This window comes from Rissa tridactyla, chromosome 1 (genome assembly GCF_028500815.1).
Source record: "Rissa tridactyla isolate bRisTri1 chromosome 1, bRisTri1.patW.cur.20221130, whole genome shotgun sequence".
Classification (NCBI taxonomy): Eukaryota; Metazoa; Chordata; class Aves; order Charadriiformes; family Laridae; genus Rissa; species Rissa tridactyla.
The window spans coordinates 7,216,727-7,236,104 of NC_071466.1; the positions used below are offsets into that span (position 1 = coordinate 7,216,727).

The 19,378-nt window shown below is 46.6% G+C and overlaps 1 protein-coding gene across 3 annotated transcripts in view; it reads left to right on the forward strand.

The window, feature by feature from the left end:
• Positions 1-19,061, forward strand: part of WNT11 (Wnt family member 11) — a 32,199-nt gene extending 13,138 nt beyond the window's left edge. For 2 of the 3 annotated variants that reach the window (XM_054188739.1, XM_054188741.1), the window contains 4 exons: positions 605-840; positions 1,590-1,867; positions 3,306-3,598; positions 13,592-19,061. In XM_054188739.1, the coding sequence (XP_054044714.1) occupies positions 605-840; positions 1,590-1,867; positions 3,306-3,598; positions 13,592-13,766 (982 nt within the window). In that variant the 3' untranslated portion in view covers positions 13,767-19,061. The remainder of the gene's footprint in view (positions 1-604; positions 841-1,589; positions 1,868-3,305; positions 3,599-13,591) is intronic. The other variant, XM_054188742.1, reaches the window with a different exon arrangement.
• Positions 19,062-19,378: the final 317 nt, after the last annotated feature.

Consider the following 19,378-nt stretch of genomic DNA (forward strand, 5'->3'; position numbering starts at 1 on the left):
CTGTTTTGCAAACTTGGTGGCTTTTCCCTGGGCTTTGCAGGGGATTTTTTCCATAATTGATTACATGACATTTAGCGTAATCCTTAGAGAGTGTGTGAGACAGATGCTGAATGCAAAACACTGATAACACCAACTTGGCTTTTTATTTTTTTCTTTTTTTCTGAATACCACAGTCTTGGAAGACCCAGCTTTGTGTTATCATGGACCTGATGGGTCATTTTTTACTGTGTTGGGAGGTCCATCCTCTTCATTCTTCAGCAAAAAATTCTTCCCATAAGGATTTACACATTCAGTCAACTTGGCGTATGCCCCAGGAGCTTTGTGCAGGCTCCCCTAGATGATGGAGAGAAATGTACACTTTTAGAGGGTATTTCTTCCCACCTACCTTAAACACCTACTTTAGATGAGATAAATCCCTCTTAAAAGTTGCCCATCTTTCTCACCAGCTTTAACTAAGTGCTTTTTTACAGGTAGCTAAAATTTAGTTGGATGAACAGAGGCCAAAGCATTCACTGAACTGGAGGTAGTGGGGAAATTAATATTGACCTAAAGATTAACTTTTTTGCAGGTTTTAATGCCTTTTTGCATGTACTTGTCTCCTCAGAGCTCTGTCCAAGACTCCTTCGGCTTTGGCCCTGAATCAAACCCAGCACTGCAAGCAGCTCGAAGGCTTGGTGGTTTCCCAGGTGCAGCTGTGCCGCAGCAACCTGGAGCTAATGCAGACCATCATCCAGGCAGCACGGGAAGTGATAAAGACCTGCCGTAAAACTTTCTCAGACATGCGGTGGAACTGCTCTTCCATTGAGCTGGCTCCTAACTACCTGCTGGACTTAGAGAGAGGTAAACAGCACTGCTGGCTCAACCGGGGACATGAGTGAGTAGAGTCAGCCAGCATGTCTGTATGCGTGCTGGGGCTTGCTACCAGGGGGAACATGGAGAGATTGCATAACCTAGTTGTCCTGTTCTCTGAGACCATGTTCATTATGGTGCCAGTCATGCCCAGGAGCTCTTGAGTCCAAGACCTGGCCTCCCACAGCTCTCACAAAGCATGCCACCAATCTGGTCTGCTCATCTCACTAGGAGTCATGGTGCACTTGTGCACAGCCATGGAGCTGTTCTTCAGGGCATGGAGACTTGTCAAGCAGCACACGCTACACCTGAGGTTGCACAGTCGGCTCTCATATGGGTCAAAGCATCCTTGCACGCTTGTGCTGCACCTCTGTGGCCTCCCACCACCTCCCTCAGCTCCGTGCATGGTAGTTCCATGACCTCCTGGCAAGCAGTATCCAGCACAGGGGCAAAAGCGGGCAGGAGAGTCCATGGAGTTGCTTCTTCACATGTTCCAAGAGCACATCACACCACAATGGACAAGTTGCATAAGTCCATGTGCCTCTCTGCCCTGCTGCGGTGTTGCCTTAGGTTGAAGAGCTCACTTAGGAGATGTATTCCAAGCTAGTGATGCCATGGGAGGTCTCAGCTGCAATGAGTTGGTGTGTTTGCTGTTCTGTAGGGTACAGGCTGTGTGGGTCTCTTTTTGGGGAGCCTTTAGCTGTCCCAGGAGGCTGAGCTGGAGTTCTTGTCTCTTCCAGGCACAAGGGAGTCAGCATTTGTGTATGCCCTTTCTGCTGCTGCCATCAGCCACACCATTGCCAGAGCCTGCACCACCGGGGACCTCCCTGGCTGTTCCTGTGGTCCCATCCCAGGTGAGACACCTGGACCTGGGTATCGATGGGGAGGATGTGCAGACAACCTCAACTATGGTCTTATCATGGGGTCCAAATTTTCAGATGCTCCCATGAAGATGAAAAAATCAGGATCACAAGCCAATAAACTGATGCATCTGCACAACAGTGAAGTAGGGAGACAGGTAACAAATCCACGAGAGTTATTGTAATTGTACAATCATCTGTAGTGGTTGGTCGCTGTGCGAGGTTCAGTGTCTCTATCAGCTAGCGAAAGGAGCAGGTTTCTCCCACATTGCTCTGAACTCCTTTGGCCTGCTGAAGACTGTGGCTATGTAACTCACGCCGGGATCCAGGAGGTCCTGAAGGCTATTATCAGTCCTATATGACCGTGGGTGGGATGTCTCATTGCCACCCTTTCCACAGCCAAGGATGGCTTGCTTACCCCAGGAGGTGTGGTGGGGATGGGTCCCGTCGTGCTCTGCCAAGGGCGTTGCGCAGGCAAAGTGCTGTGTAAGCATGGAGGATTATCATCTGCCAGACGCGGCCAGCAGCAGCTGCCTCCCAGCTATCCCCGCAGCCAGCAGGGCTGATTTTTCCTTCTCAAACCGCTTCGTCAGTAATTATTCCCATATCTGACAGAAGCCACTTTTAACAGCTTGCATCTCGTGGAGGGATAATGCCTACCACGCACAGTGCTCAGTGTGCACCGAGGTGCAAATCCCCATCCCAGCCCTCCAAGCAGCTGGAGAAATGGGTGGGAGACTGTAAAGCTGACCCCTGCACCCCATTTCTGGGTCTGCCATCTCTGGGCTGGTTCTACCACACACCTTGATCCTTCCAGGGCTTGAGCGCTGGAGCAGATAAAACTTGGAGCGTGCTGAGCTCATTGGCAGCTTACTGTGTAGCTATGGGTTGAACTCACCTTTGCAGAGCACAACCATGACAAACTTGCCTCCCCTGGGTGGTTTTCTCTACCATTACCACTCTATCTGTTTGGGGTTTTTTATTTTTTATTTTAGTAATGTCTTCAGGTTTTGTTTTAATTGCAATGGGCAAAATTTTGTTTGGGACATAGTGTAGCCGCGGCTGGTACATTCGTCTGTTCCTGGCAGCGTCCTGCCATGTCCCACAAAAATGAGACTAGTGCAGGACCAAAGTAAAAGGCTCTTTTGGCCCCACGGCCAGCAGAAAGGCAGGGTGAGGGTGCCCTGAATTCATCAGAGCCTTGACATCTCTGCTACCCAAAGCCCAAAGCTGCCAGAGGCAGAAATGGATGTTAACTATCTATTTATGGATTGCTTTGGTTTTCATCTCCTTAGGAATTTAGAGGGTGGAAAGGCAGCCCTGTGTAGATATCTGATCAAAATTCAAAATACTCTTCTGTCTGCTGGCTGCAAAGGCGCCTTGGTGAAAGTAGTCCTGGGCTGATAGTGATCACCAAGGAGCCGTGGGATCTCATTCCCTTTGCACAGTAGCTACTCTAGAGTGACTGTGCAGAAATCAGAGCAGCATTCCTTTTCCATAACAGTCCCTGCTAATAAAGTGCCTTCTTTAGCAAGCTTGTGGCATGTTTGGAGGTAAGAGAAGGGCATTTCCTAACTCCTGCATTCCTTTTTGCAGGTCTTGAAAGCCTCTCTTGAAATGAAATGTAAGTGCCATGGAGTTTCTGGGTCATGCTCTATCAAGACCTGTTGGAAAGGCCTTCAAGAGCTGCGAGACATTGCATTGGACCTCAAAAACAAGTATTTATCAGCCACCAAGGTCGTTCACCGGCCCATGGGCACACGCAAATACCTCGTGCCAAAGGATATTGATATCAGGCCGGTTAAAGAGACAGAGCTGATTTACCTGCAGAGCTCGCCCGATTTCTGCATGAAGAATGAGAAAGTCGGGTCACACGGGACCCAGGACAGGTGAGGGTTTCTGCAGCAGGTGCTGATGGCACTCTGAGCTCCAAAGAGGGAAGGGGAAGAGGGGAACATGTATGAATAAGAGGCAAATAATTGGGGAGGTAGCACATGCATGCAGGTAAAGGACATCTCTAACATGCGATATGGTCTACAGATGTCCAAGCCTATTATTGGTGGCCAAGACAAGACTGCAGACACCTTTTGCGTTATACAAGCAGGCACAAGATTTTGAAATCCCCTAAACAGCTCACGTCTGCAGGAACTTGCAATGATCAAGCAGCTGCTTTTTACTGCGTTGAGTCTCTCTAAGTAATTTCTTGGAGTTGCTGCTGATGTGATGAGTTGTTACTCTACTGTAAGGCTCCTCTAAGTAGCCAAGCGTTAACCCAATTAGCACCAGTGCTTCTAGGCAGCCTTAAAAAAAGACCTGTAAACTACAAAGATGAATTTTTAGGATTTTTCTCCCATTGCATTTTAAAAATCCAGGTATGCCTGTGTTGCTCATGTCTCTGCAGAGGAATTTCTTCATCCCATTAGTATTAGTCATTTAAGGTCATCACACCCAAACCTCCACTGGGCACAGTGCTGCCCCTTTCACAGGCAGCAGACACCCTTCCCAGGATCTGTTTACTTCCTTCCAAGACAAACCAATTCCACGTTTCAGCAGTCTGAGCATCTCTAGGTGGGCAGCAGACCCTTCGACAGCCAAATAATTGTGTATTTCCAGAATTTTGCAGAATTTCTGGGATTTTTATTAAGTGGCTGCAGCGGCTGGGTTTCAAGCTAACTCATTAGTTGCTACCTGCTGGCTTGGCTTTCTTCAGATTGTTCTCATAATTCTTTGCTCTTTGTGCTACTTTGTGGTGGAGAATCAGACAGTCAAGTTGCAAGGAGCATGTGCCTGCCCTTTTGTGGGGTGTCTTCATTTTAACTCTTGTTGGATGTAGTTGTCTTTGGACCACTTTGGTTCAATGGAGAGAAGGTTTTGCTGTAATGGAAATGAACTGAATGACCCAAATGCAGCAAAGATACTCTTTGGATACCTTTGAATCATACAAATTATTTGATGGGGGGACTTTAGAAGCTATCCTTTAGCAACAGCCATTTAAACTGGAACCACAACTCTGTAGACAATATGTCAGCATTGAACTGGTGGAGATGATCAGGAGATGATGACAGTTGAGTGAGACAAGTGTGCCCTTTTTGTCCTTTGATGTTTTGTGGCAGTTAGTTTCAGTTTAGTATCCTCCATTAGGACCAAAACTTAAACTGCTCTACGACAGCATTTGTCTGTCAGCTCTGTGGTGGGAACACCAAGCTGGCGTTCATCGCCAGCCCAGTGGCGGAGCAGTAATTAGCAAGTGAAGAAGTTTATGGGCCACTGAGGACTGTAGAGAAAAAGCATGTGTTGAAACTGGTTTCTGAGGAAAAATGTCATTTGAGTGGAACCGATGTTTTTGTGGATTTGTATGGATTTTGACAAACTTGTGTCTTGAAAAAGACCTCTTTGTTGTGCTACTCTGTTTTGCAATGAAAACAATTATGGAGGCTATTTGGAAATTAGTTTTATAGGAATTGCATGAAATCAACAGGTTATGTCAAAACCAAACTGAATCCATTACAGATTTGCCAAGTAAAACATTTTCCATGGGCTGAAATCCTTTCAAAGGGGAGGGAGGCGTGACTTCTTCTTCATCTAATTTCATTTTACAACAGATTTTGACTTTTTATCCCAGCTAGGGATGAAAAATATGTCAAGGTCTTGAATGATTTTTTTTTTTTTCCTTCTGAGGATAGGAAAATGTGTGTTGCAGGCGTCCGTTTATCCCGAGCTGGGTGACAGCAGTGATTGTGAGCCTGCCAGGCGAGGGTCCACGGGAAGTGAGATTGAGTGAGGATTTAGAGGACTGAGATATTAAGGCAGGAGGGGATGACTTTCAAAAGGAACCTGTCAAGAAATACTCCTTATTCTCGGAAGTGCAAGATGGTGATGGCCGTGGGAGGGGAGGAGGGAGAGATAGTCCCGTGTTGAGCTGCAGGCGTCTCTCAGGCCAAGTTTTAAGGTCATGCGTAGTTACGCTCATTTTCGTCGCAATCCATCTGCCAGCTCTTGAGAAGATGCCTGGTGTCTCAAAACTGGCACGTGTAACAGAAGCCTTAGCAGCTCCTTTTCTGCATTAAATTAGCAGAGGAAATAAGTGAAAAATGCACACAATGTGTTTGCAGATCGGTCCGTTCTTCCTGGGGGGAGCAGCGAAAAGGAGGGGAGCTGCCCTAACCTCCTCCTCCCATGGATGCCTTTTTCCCTTCTCAATTTTTCTCTCACCGAGCGGACATCTAAATGTATTTTAAACGCAGTGGCTCTGTTCCAGCCAGCCCTGGGGCTGCAGAGATAGCGCCTAATGACAGGGATGAGGGAGAAGGAAGACAAAAGGGATGCTGTTAGAGAGGGCAGGGAAAAATGTGGCTCCTGCTTACTTCAAAAAGATGTAAAAATGCTCGCACGGAAATAGCCCAAAGAAGTTTTTGTTTTATAAGTCAAGTCCCGGAGGCATCTTAACATTTTATTCTTGTGCATGTCAAAATTCTCTGGGGGGAGATCCTGCTGTTTCCTACTGGGTTAATTTTTAAGGTCTTTTATGGCAAATGCAATCAAAAAGGAATTTTTTAGTGGTGGTCCCTCAGTCCGTTTTCTCTCTTCTCTTCTTCCGACACCTGCCTACTCCCTCTTTGGCCCTTTTTCTGGCCATGAACATGGGTCCAGGGATCAGCACGTGGGATGTTACAGTGCAGACCCCCCTCACCATGCTCTAGAAGGCATCTGGGCATCTTCAACAGCTTCCCAGCCCCACTTTCTTCCTCCAAAGGGGTGCTGAGAGGAGGGGACCCCATTAACAACCCCTTTTCCTGCTGTTGGGTTAAAAAATTCAGATTGATGCATTTTCATTACAATAAAATGAGTAGTTTTGCATCATATGGAGAAAAAATCCTTTCCCCGCTCCCGATCTCATAGGTCTGGTGCTCGCTCGGAACACACTGGAAACAGGACAGAGGATGATGGCTCTGTTGCAACACCTTGGACATATTGAGTTTCAGGGTATACTGCAGGGAACAATCCTGCACCGGCAGGTGGGTGGGATGGAGAATCTAATCGGTCGCTTCCATCTCTCTAATTATCCCTCGCATTATGCGGACTTATTGTGTGTTTTTCAGGCAGGAGAGGGAATTGAATTACCTTGTAGTGCAACCGCGTGAAAATCCACTCGGAAAACCCACACGCGGTTACTCAGAAGCCTTTCAGAGCTTTTCGCTGAAAGGATTTCAAAGCCTTATTTTGAACAAGCCTGAAATGTTTGCTAAGACACCTCGGCCTTTCTTAGCTTCATGTTGAAATTAGAAATGGTTTGGAAATCTGCATGCCTCCGAGCACTTGGGGTGTATCCAGGTTTCAAAGCCAGGGAGCTGAACCCGAACCTGAGATGTGAAGCCTCTTTGAAGTGCTCAAAAATCTGATTAAGGAGCTGAGTGTTGCAACCGGTGTCCAGGGCTCCTGCAAACAGGTTTGCTGCCACCACAGCCCTCTTCGACTCCAGCCAACTCCATGTGCTTATATGCCACCATTTTTCATGGCCAATAAAAAAATGGTCTGGAGAAAAATCTAAAGAAGCTGATCTGTGGAGCAGCAAGTGGATTGTACAACTTTAAATACAACAAATTAACCACTGGGAAAAAATGAATGTGTTCCCTTTTCAGAGCTTTCTTGGACAGAAGCACCCTATAACTCATCTTTTACAAAGGTAGTTCAGTTTCTCCTGCCTGAAAAATTCATTATCAGCTTGGAGTAAATGATAAATAATAGCAGATTATAAAATTGAGACCCCTTTTGTGAGAAAAGAAGCCAAAGTATTAACCTTCTTTATCAGTAGGGTGCAATGTATCGTATTTCAAAGCCTGTTTAAGGTCCCTTAAGGAATCCAAGGAAAGGGAAATTCTGCCATGCATGCAAAAGCCTCCAGCTCTTGAAGCCTTGCAAAGATAACTGAGCTGTTTATTACTGATCTTTCCCAGAGCAGCCTCGGAGCCACGCAAACACTGCTCCCTCCCTGCTGGAGATGGGAAGGAGCCCTCATACGCTACAGAAATCAGGCCGCCACTCCTTAGCCATTCTTTGGCGGTTGCCCCTTGCTCACATGTTCATTCTTTTCTGCAACATAAAGTATTAATCTTAAGTGTCTCCCAAGGTGTTTTAGGCTGGTTAGGAACACGCATGGAGTTAGCTAAGCATGCATCTACTGCTCGGTGGTGACTGCAAAGACTTGGTGGCTGGTGGCTACCTCTTTGGCACCTTGGTGGTCCCAAAGGTGCCCAAGGGCAGATCAAATGCTGCAAAGAAAGGATGCAGTGGTTTTCGGTGTTCAATTACAGCCCTTTTCTTTGAAACTGCTTGTTTCCTGCCACACCAAAAATATGCTTCGCCTTGTGTGATTATGTGGGCAATGAGATTTCTTAGCAGAAGCACTCATATTTAGATGGGGAAGAGTGGTAGTTATGGGTAGACAATGGCATCAGGTGTTTGGGTTTTGTTACAGCCTCTTCTGGTTTTTGTCACTCAGTGAGGGCACAGGAAGCAACGTGATGAACTTTGGCTTTGACTTGGTTATAACTTGGTTTAGGACAAGAGGAAATGGCCTCCAGTTATGCCAGAGGAGGTTTAGATTGGATATTAGGAAAAATGTCTTCACTGAAAGGGTTGTCAAGCATTGGAACAGGCTGCCCAGGGAAGTGGTTGAGTCACCATCCCTGGAGGTATTTAAAAGACGTGTAGACGTGGTGCTGAGGGACATGGGCTAGTGGTGGTTTTGGCAGAGTTAGGTTGATGATTGGACTCGATGATATTAAAGGTTCCTTCCAACCTAGACAGTTCTATGATTCTATGATTCTATAATATGTATGATGATTCAGTAATTTTTGGAACCGTTATCAGACGTGCCAACCTTTTTTCATGGGATCCAACTAATGATGAATAACGAATGGCAAATAATTCTTCTGTGAGTGTCCCAGAAGTTTAAACTGAAGGAAAGTCGGGAAAATAGCAGCTTTCTGTTCCTCCCACCTGCAGTGAAGGAACTTTCCTAGGGCAGTGTGCTTGTAGCTGCTGCCCGTTTCAGCAGTTGGGCCAGCCCTGCTTTCCTGGGCTTTTGCTGGGTTCCTCCCTGGGGAAGTTTGAATCCTTCCCACTTTGAGAGACCTGTATTTGACTGTAAAGTTTCCTGAACAGATTTGTGAATAATGAATTTGTTGGTGGAAAGAATAACTTCACACAGTAAAATTGAAGCGGGTAGTGAATTCAGGGGATAAAAAAAGTCAGCCAACTCTCTTAAATGTACTTGGTTGCTCTGCATCAAAACAGGGTTGGAGTTAGGGAACATCAGTGTTGGGAATAATTTACCATGGAGCCTGTTCTTTTTAGGAGTGAGACTGCACTGAGACCACCTGGGCTGTTACTGAAGATGTTTGTCTACTCTGGTCTTCAGTTTCCCTAAATAACCTGTTCCAGGGCTTTACTATCCTCAGAGTTATGTTTTTCTTAATCTGAATTTACCTTTTTTTTTTTTTTGCAAACCAAACTGATCATTTCTTGTCCTCTTTTCTCTGCATATAAAGAACATTTCTGCTCACGCCTTTTTGCAATGATCTTTTATAGATAGGAAGACAGTTTTCCTTACAAACTTCTCTAAATCAGTTCCTTCAACCTTTTCTACTTTCTGAACTGCTCCTCTGACTCTCCTGGGAACATTCCCACATTTATCTGCATCTTTCTCTAAGTGTGTTGCTTACTTTGCATTTTAATTCACTCTCGCAAAATGCTCTCAGCTCCTTTTACCCCAGCATTATCCACAAATTTTAAAGTTCACTCTCTACTCCTCATTAATGAAAATACAGGCTGGTTCCAGGGTCTCCCTTGACATCTCCTCGCTGACATACACTATTGATAACTCTCTTTCGTACAGTTGTTCAGTGTCAGTCTCTAGCCGTTCCTTGTGGATGAGAAAGCAATTTAAAAGTAGTTAAGATCCTGCCCTCAAAATCTCATATGAAGTTGTGCACTGTGATGTCTTTTTTTAGCCAATGTCCATTGTGTTCCGTACCTCCTGGGGGATTTGAATTATTTTTTCTCCTCTTTCTTTTATATACTGCTGTACAACTTGACATTACCGGTGCAAGAGGCACTAGGGGCACTAAAGAAATGAATAGGAATTTGATTTAAAAGAGATAAAATAAATTACTTCTTTACACAGCAGTACTGTCTTCTGGTACTTGTGGTTGCTGGAGTCCTTGGAGACAGATGGTTTCCCTGAGGTCGGAAAGGGATGAGTCAAATCCATGGCCAAGTTGCTCACAAGGGGATAATGAGATGTCTAGGTAGGAACATACCTTCTATCATCCCTGATACAACAGCCCAGGTGCTGGTTGTGTATGAGGAAAAGGACTACAGAAAGTGGCCAGATTTGTATTTTCCTCCCTAGACAGCGTCTCCCACAGCCACTGGGAGATGTACTAGGCCAAGCAGGCCGTTGCTGTCACCCAGAATGACTTCTAATCTACTTATAAGCAGCTTCCGCTTATTAATAGGACTGATGGTGTGAGGTTCCAGTGGACATCTGGCCCATCCCCGTCATCATATGTCATTATTGTGGGTGACACAGAACAGAGTTGGCCTCAGTTTGGCTCTCCGGAGCCAGCTGGGCAACCAAAACATATCCTTATATCTGCCAATGGGACAGAAGTGAACTGCGATCCACAAAGAAATTAAATATGACATCTCCCCATAGCTTTTAAAATGAAAATCCCCCAGGGGGTAACTGTGAGATGGCTTAGTCTGTCCCTCTGGGGAAAGACTCTCACAAGTGCTGGGATGTCCTTCACCATCTCTGCTGAGGAGCCGCCCCTGTGATGAGGCTGTTTGGGCTCAGGGAGCAATGTACCGCAACATTTCTGCAAACGAGGGCTGGAAAGGGGAGATTTTGGACAGGCATATTGAGTGGGATTTGTCCAGTCAGCAGGGCTGACCTCCTCCCTGCTTGAATAAAGAAGGAAAAAGCACTGTGACAATGTGAAAGCCTGTTCCTGAGCCAGGACCTTGGCTGGGATTATGGCCGAAGCATCGTTTTTCACCGGTCTTCCAAGTGCTTGTAGAGGTTACGGTGTTGTGTTAAGATGCAATCGCCTGCCTTCGTATTTTCTCTCTGAGGCTCGGGAGGAGGGCATTTCTCGGAGTTGCTGGAATCGTGCTGGACCAGGCCCAAAACAAATGAGATTGAACTTAACCCATCAGCAGGGAGCCTGGTGAGATCGCAGCCGTGGGCTCTGAAAGCAGATGCTCGGGGGCAGCTTCTGTGGATAAACTCTGGTCTTTGGTCTCCTTTTTCTTTCCCCACTTGCTTTTTGTATGTATAGATACAACTGAGAAGCTACCTCCGTTTCAGCTTGTTTAAAGAAAAAGAAAGATAATTCATCCAGGCCCAGGCTTTAAAACAGAAAACAAAGTGTCTGGTTAGTGGCATCGTTGGGAAAGTTTTTTAGAAGCCCATTTAGGTTCAGGAAGGGGTCAAAAGCTTTGTTTTGGCTATTCAACCCATTCATTCAGAACGTCCCTGTTCCTTTATCCAAAACTGAGGGAAGCTAGGGGATTTTTCATATAAGATTTTGTTTTTTTCCTTTCTCTATTTCAGGCTGGGTAGGATGGGGACAGCTATGGAAAGGTATATCTCGTAGTAGACCCACTTTTTTGTTGCAAACCACAGGAGTGGGTGCAAGGAAAGGGAGATTCCCAGGTCTCAATACAGCAGGTAGAAGAATTTTGCTCTCTATTGGAAAGGGGTAAATTTAACTGTTGGGTGCCTTGTACGTTTGAGGAAAGAATGTCCTCAGTGGTGAACTAGAGTCAGAATGGACCCATATTCCTCTTCTTGGCCATTTTAATGAGCTTTCAGCACGAGGTGGCACGGATGCACTGCACATCCATTACCATGCTTCTGCAGACTCCCCATCCTCCCTAGGTGAACCTCTGGGCAACAACCTTTCCATCCACTGGTGAAGCAGAGTAAGGTTGTCAAATACCCTCCCTTCTTCTAATGTCAACACGCCTATATTTGAACCTTTGCTCTTAATATTTAATGCATTTACTAATACATTTATGAGGAGTCATTCGGAGGTTTCCTGGCGGAGGGGCCCCGGCTCGCAGGGGCAATAACAACGCCTTTGGTTCAGCGTTAGGCAAACACGCTCAGTGTGGTTGCAGACTTCAGCTTCGGTAGAGGCTTTCAAAGGTTTGTAAATATTTACACACACTCCCGAATGAGGGGGAGGAGGGGGGGCAGCTTTAAACACTGGACCTGGGGAGAAACGTGAGTCAGAAATAACAAACAGGGGGCCCGCCTGAGTCAGAAAAAAATAAAGGAAGAACAAGAACAAAATCTCAACACCTCATTAATCCCGTAACTTCTCCTAAAGCATTACCTCACGAGGAATTCCTATAAATCTCATGGATTTGTTTTCATCTATTAATGGAGTGCTCTGCTTGAGTCCGACTCATGCTCCTCTCTCCTTTCTCTGCCCCAAATTAGCCTTAGAGTGTTTCTGTCCAAAATAGCCATACAGAATAAGATTTAGGAGAGACGTCAGCAATTTCCCCACTCTCCAAAGTGCCTTTCTTACAGTAGTTTCAAGACTCCATCAAGTTCACAGCCCCATGGTGTTGGGTGCATCATGAGATCTGAGCGCTAGTGTCCACCTGAGCATCTGACCAAACATGAACACTTCCACCCTGGGCTATCTTTACAGCCCATGGACAAATGACACCTCTAGGACATGGTTCTTCTCATCCAAAAGTCAATGCCTGTTGCGCTGTCATGTCCAATGACCCAACTTGGCATAATTTAGGAGAATGAGATAGCTGGTGTTTGAGAATGGCTGTGATTGATGATGCAATGGCTGATGAGAATGGCTCATGCATTGATCAATGCATCAATGAAAGAGAGTCCCCAATTCATGAGTTACATCTGAAACCCTCAAACCAGCCGCTTGCAAGCAAAGCGAGGGAACCCTGCACAATGTTCAACTTATCCCAGCAAGTCTGGCTTTAATTAAAAGCAGAAGCAAAACAAGCAGTGGAAGTCCGTGTGATATTTGGCGACTTGTCATCCTACACTGGGGTCCTGCCGCGCTGCCTGCTCCTGGGTCAGGCCGCAGGGTGGTATAGGGCCAGCTCCCCGTCTGCTTGTGCCATGCTGGGGGACATGCCGGCGGGGGAAAAGAGCAGAGTCCAGCCTTGCGAGTATCGGTTGTGATTTCTCTGATAGGGTCAGGGCTCGATTGTGGCTGTAACAGGCTGCTTGGGAGCTTTCCCAGCCCAGGATCGTTGGCACGGAGCCTGTGCAAATAGTCTGTGGCTGCAGGGTTCCTCCTCCATCCTTTTCAGGGTAGGTAGCATTGGACAAACACCAGTGTTTGTTCTTTAGGGTATCATCTTCTCCCATCTCCTTTCAGACAGCTTTGGAGCCTGCTCGGGAATACAGATTGCTAGGGACTATGAGGTTTTGCTTTGGTGGAGGTACCACGATAGCTTTGCTTGTCTGCCTGTATGCGAGCTGAGCCCTACCAGCCCTCACTGATAGCAGTCTGAACACCGCTGAGACCGAACTGAGAGTCAGGACAGGAGCTTAATGTTATTTTGGGTGATGCAGTTGCAATCCTGGGCATGGGAGCAGGTGATGTGAGTGCAGCCCTGGGATTCTCCCTGCCTCCCTTGCAGGTGCTGAGGGCTCCTTGGCTGGGTGCTCCTCCCTGCCATGGGCTCTCTGCAGCTGGGATGCAACCGTTCTGGCTTCACCCAACGCCCTGCAGAGCTGTCAGACCCCAGCCACCACCACAGGGCAGTGGTTTGGAAAGCCCTGCAGAGATCTGCGCTTGCTCACGGCATTTTCTTTCTTCCAGGCAATGCAACAAGACCTCCAATGGGAGCGACAGCTGCGACTTGATGTGCTGCGGCCGAGGCTACAACCCCTACATGGACAAAGTGGTGGAGCGATGCCACTGCAAGTACCACTGGTGCTGCTACGTGACCTGTAAAAAGTGCGAGCGGACTGTCGAGAGATACGTGTGCAAATGAAAACCCTCCTCTCTCCGCCCGGGAGCTGAGACACCGGCGGCAACCCCAGCACTGTCCAGAGAAGAGAAAACATTTCCCCGACTAGACATCGTTTATCTTGTAAAGACACAGACTTGAAGAAAGATGGTAGGAGGGAAAAAAAAAACAACAGTCACACCGGTAAAAATAAGACCCTTAAAAAAACCCCAAACCACCAACCCACGAATGTTTCCCCCCACCAATAAAACACTCTCTGAGAAGACAAAAACTCATTTGGGATAGTATCTTCTTCCATAATATTTCCTATGGTTGCCAATGACATCCGGCCATCAAGTGCCTTACTATTTTGAGGAACAAAAGTAGAAACTTTCCCCAGGGAAGAAAAGTGACTCTTGTTTCAAAATACCTAAGGCTCGTGCCTGCCTATGCCTTCTAGCTCAGGTACTGAGTCTGCATTAGGACCATCCCAGAAGGGAAAACGCCACCACTTTTCAGCAATAACTGCTTTTGCTGCCAAGGACTTAATTTTTATCATGGAAGCATCCACTCCAGATGATAAAGGTGGAAAGATTTCAGGTCAATCCCCTGAAATGAACAACTCATTTTAACATTTCTTTTACGCAGGTTTGCAGCTTTGAAGTTAACTGCTGTGGGAAAAGCTGTCCGTGATTTTTCCAGGCTGGATGGGGTTTCAAATTCAGCTGTGCAAGAACCCCCACGGGATCCCAGAGGCAGTGAGAGTAGTGTACCCAGAGAAGGGCTTTATGGGGTCCACGAGATCATAGTGGAGCTGTTAGGGTAAAGTAACAAAGTTAAGTCAAAATCCAGAGGGAAAAGTAAAAAAAACGCGGCTCCTGCTCTTTCTCTCCTGCCCTTTGGGTGCGATGCCCTTAGTCACTGATGTTCTGCCCCGTTGGGCCATCAAGTCCTTAGGGAAATGTGCCGCTGCCTCTTTTCCCCCTGCAAAACTATTGACCCTGCCCCAAGAAACTACAGAGAGCGGAGCGGGTGCGGTGCCGGCTGTAGGGAGTCCGGCCATGCAGGGCAGCAGCTATTCCCAGCAGGAAGGAGTGGGAACGTGTCAGTCCTTCGCGTGGCCCTGCCCTGACGCAGCAGAGAACCACTATCTGTGGCTGTACATATTTTCTTTTGTATGCGGACATACAGAAATATTTATAAGATATATCTCGCGCTTTCGTCTACTCTACTTCCTACATAAATATATCTATATATTATAAACAAGCATTAACAATAGTATGAAATAAATGCTGAAGTTACTGGTGCAACAGCAAAATGTTAGATTATTATGTTTCACTTTCCTACTTGGAAAGCAACCCTGCTTTCCCTCCCAAGGACGGGAGAAGAGCATGGCTCAGGCACTCGCTGGCGTGGGATAGATAAGTTCCTTTATTCCCTGTCTCCCCAGCCTCTTCATTCTGAGCAGAATTAGCCAAGATACAGTCAAGACCATGAAACAGAACACTTGGAGAGAGGAAGAGTCTCACCGTTCTTGTTTTGGTTTTAATATCAGCGATCACTCTCATCGGTAAAATATCCCAGTGCCCCCGAGGAGCGCAATAACAAATGTGATTAATATATCTCATGGGTGGTTTGCTCCTCGCTCCTGCATGTTGCATTGGAAGTTTTAGCTGAGGTTAGGTTCCCTTTCTTGCTCTATTTTGGTTTTTTTTGCAATGGGTATCTAGCTCAGTGTCAGGAAATGTGACGTTGGAGAAGGATGTCTGCTCCAGGAGCAGAAGGCAGCAGAGCCGGTGAGGTCCTTCAGGTCATTTTTGGCCATGCCATCCCCCAAGCAAAGTGCTGTAAGCAGCCAAAAAATTACTCATACACAAATGGGGGAGGACAGTGCCACTTTCCTAGGGGGAAATATGTCCGTAACACTGCACTCTTCCTCCAAATCCCCTTTTTTTCCCCACCCAGCTGCTCTCTAGGAGGCAACTGCCTTTGACATGTCTCTGAGCAGCCCTGAGAGCTGGAGGAGAAAAGCATTGCGGCCTATAGAGCAAAATTATATGTATTTTGTACTCCTCAGCTACTTTGCTTTGCTGTAACGAGTTTGGTTTCCTCGACTCCTTCCCTCCCCCAGCCACGAGCAGGCAAAAAGAGGCCTTTGGTAGTTTGTCAGTGGTTTGTGTTATTGTCACCCCATAAAAGCTGGTGGACTAAAACGTCTCCACAGTGCGGCGTGATGAGCGGTGGGTGTCTATAGGCTGACATGCAGACAGGCTGGTGGCACAAATCCCACTGGTCTCCAAAGCCAGAATTTGCCTTCGTTTGATATGTAAAGAAATGTTCTACTTTCATTCTTTTGAGGAATTTTATTTTTATTTCCAGTTTCTGATGAAGCCAACAAGGCAGGGATGTTCTGACCAAAGAAAAATTTGAGCATTTCAATGCTATTCTGAAATGGCTCTTTTTCTTGCTCCCTTGCTGATGTCCTGAGTCTTTCTGCTTGGCGAAAAAATAGCGAGATGGAAGAAATTCTCTAAATGCACATTGTTTTCAGCTGCATTTCACTCCTCAAGCATCAGGCCCATGTTCCTCAGCTGCTTTTTCCGTATCAGAAGAAACCATAACTTTTCAGAGCATGAAAAGACACGGGCAAGCCTACCAGGCATCTGCGGGTCCATCAGGTGGGAAGTGATCCCTCAGCAGACCTTTAGCTGTGGTGGTACCTCACACTTTGTGTTTGCCTCTGCCCACATCTGTTACTGAAGATGCTGAACTGAAATGACTGCAGTGTTCAGAGGTTTGCATTTTGGGGCTCAAAATCTCTGCTCTAGATAATCCATCATGAGCTTCGTGTGAATTTTGTTTCTTTGAGCTAAGAAAGAAGCTCATGGGCCCCAGCCCTTGTCCTAGCTATTGGTCTACGAATTAACGCCTTTACACCGGTTTTGCTATAACTCCTGTGTTTCAGGGTCCTTCTCTAGAGCGGCTGCATCTTGCATTAGCAACGTGCCCAGGGTGATGAGCATTACCCGGACGAGAGCCATGCACAGGGCAAGGTCTGATAAACTGCAGCCTCCCTTGGTACACAACCCTGCTTCATCCAGTAAATTAGTGTCATCTCCCTCCTGATGGCGTGGCATTTTCTCATTTTTCAGAAAATGGCTTTCTGTGGGAGCGCTTTCCGTTTTCTTTTCCTTCTAATACAAACTAGGAATAAAAAGAGAATCTATAACATGGGACCGTCCTGGTGGAATGACTCATGGTGCATCTTGCTCCTTGCACCCTGGCTCTGATGCTTTTCTCCTGGTGTCAGCAGCAAAGCACAGAGGGACCACGAAAGAGAAATTTCCTTGCTCTCAACTGCAATGCCTGGTGCAGCAGGAGACCAAAAAGCAGCTGCCAAATGATTTTCTGTGTGTGTGTGGCCTGAAAGATATTTGGGAGAACATTTGTCACAAATCAGTTTTGCAAGGAAAATGTATCCCTAACGGCAGGGCAAGATCTTCACGTACCAGCCTCCTTCCCTCCCCAGCCCCTCAGCAACCAGTTTTCAAGGCTTTGCTCTGAAACACTGAGGTCTTTCAGCTTCTGAATGAAATGGCTTTAATTATTGTGAATGCCTCTGTCGGGTGATGCTACAGTTCCCTCTCTCATAACATGCCCTGACACATCCTAACAGCTGGTGTAGCTTGGCCCAGCTCCATGTCCTACTACACAGCTCTCTTGATTTACACTAGCTGGGAAAATACAGCTGATATACTCCCATAAATACTATTATTTCAAAATATTACAATATGACCCCTGAGGGAAAAGGGCAAGCTATCTTGAAAAGTATTATGTCGGTGGCTTTGTAGCATTTATTAATTTGAAAAAAAATATCTGTTGTTTAATAAAACAGTTTTGACTTAATGCTATTTCCAAATCTGAGGATTTAGACCTTGCGTGCATCCAGCTGGCTTTATATTTTTTGATTAATTCCCTCCCCATCCTCACCCCCTTCCAGTTTTTTGTCATTTGGGTTGCTCCCCAAGGTAGGCAAACGACATTCGTTATAGAAAATTCCCATCTGATTGTTTAGTTTCGTCTGCAAAACGGAAAGTATCTTAATCATGCTAAAGCAGGCAGCCCACAAGCGTTTCATGTGCAGCTACAAAAGCCCTTGCTGAGGGGAAGGGGGGTGGAGAAAGGAGGCAAAAATCTGAATACAATTAACAGTGCCTTTGTCGGGAAAGTGATAAAAGAGTCCCTGAGGGGCCATGCCTTTTCCTGCAAGAAAAGAGATCCCTGCAGACAACCATTAGCATCCTCCAAATGAGTTGGGCTTGTGCTGCCCAGCTGTGGGCTTACCTGCTGGGGGAAGATCACAGAATCACAGAATCACAGCATGGCAGGGTTGGACGGGACCTCTGGAGACCATCCAGTCCAACCCCCTGCCAGAGCAGGGTCACCCAGAGCAGGTGTCACAGGAACGCGTCCAGGCGGGTTTGGAATGTCTCCAGAGACGGAGACTCCACCACCTCTCTGGGCAGCCTGTGCCAGGGCTCTGCCACCCTCACAGGAAAGAAGTTTTTCCTCATGTTGAGATGGAATTTCCCGTGTTCCAGCCTGTGCCTGTTGCCCCTTGTCCTGTCCCCGGGCACCACTGAGAAGAGTCTGGCCCCATCCTCTTGCCCCCCGCCCTTTAGCTCTTGCTGAGCATTGATGAGATCCCCTCTCGGTCTGCTCTTCTCCAGGCTGCACAGCCCCAGGGCTCTCAGCCTTTCCTCAGCACAGAGATGCTCCAGCCCCTCCGTATCTCCGTAGCCCTCCGCTGGACTCTCTCCGGTAGTTCGCTGTCCTTCTGGAGCTGGGGAGCCCAGAACTGGACACTCCTTCCTGCTGGGACGAGGTTCTGGAGCTACTCAGGGACATGGGAAGCAAAAGGAAAATTCATCCCTGGGTTCGCTTGTCCCTATCATCTTCACCCTACCATGAAGCCTTTGCCTTCCCTACGTCGGGCAGAGGGTCGTGGAACACCATCACTTTGCTCCCAAGAGCAGACGGGAGCCAGCACAGACACAACTTTGTCCTCTACACATGGGAGACAAAGCAGAAAGCAAGATTTGGGAGAGAGGGGGAAAAAGAACAGGAAACTTAAAATCCACCTGAGATTAATGACTTTAACATGTACAACATGTTTTGTTTTGTTTTGTTTTCCCCTTAGGACCAGTTTCGTCAGTCAGACAGAGTTTGATTAAATATCTCAGCAGAGCCGTGGTTTATTCATCTAGAGCAAAAGTTACCCCCTGTTCAGGGAAGCAGCATTAGCTTTGTTTTCTAATTATAAGAGCAACCATAATAATAAAAATAATAACATTGGTATGCGTTGTGGATCGTTTTTATTTGCTTTTTGTTAAGAGTAAGTGGACTGTATTTTGTCAGTATTGTAAAGATGAAAAGAGTTATTTTAAAGATCCTTTCTGGATTGTGTGGCGTGTTCTTTTTTTTCTCTTTTAAGTGGAATTTTTCAAGGTATTCACCAGAACCACACAGCCTCAAAATTTCTCTTAAGAAAATAGAAAGGCAGAAGAGGGTGTGATGTAATTGCACCGCTCCAGGAGCTGGGACGTGAAGGGAAATGCTGCAAAGGCCACAAGAGCTTATGAGAAAGCCGCTGGACC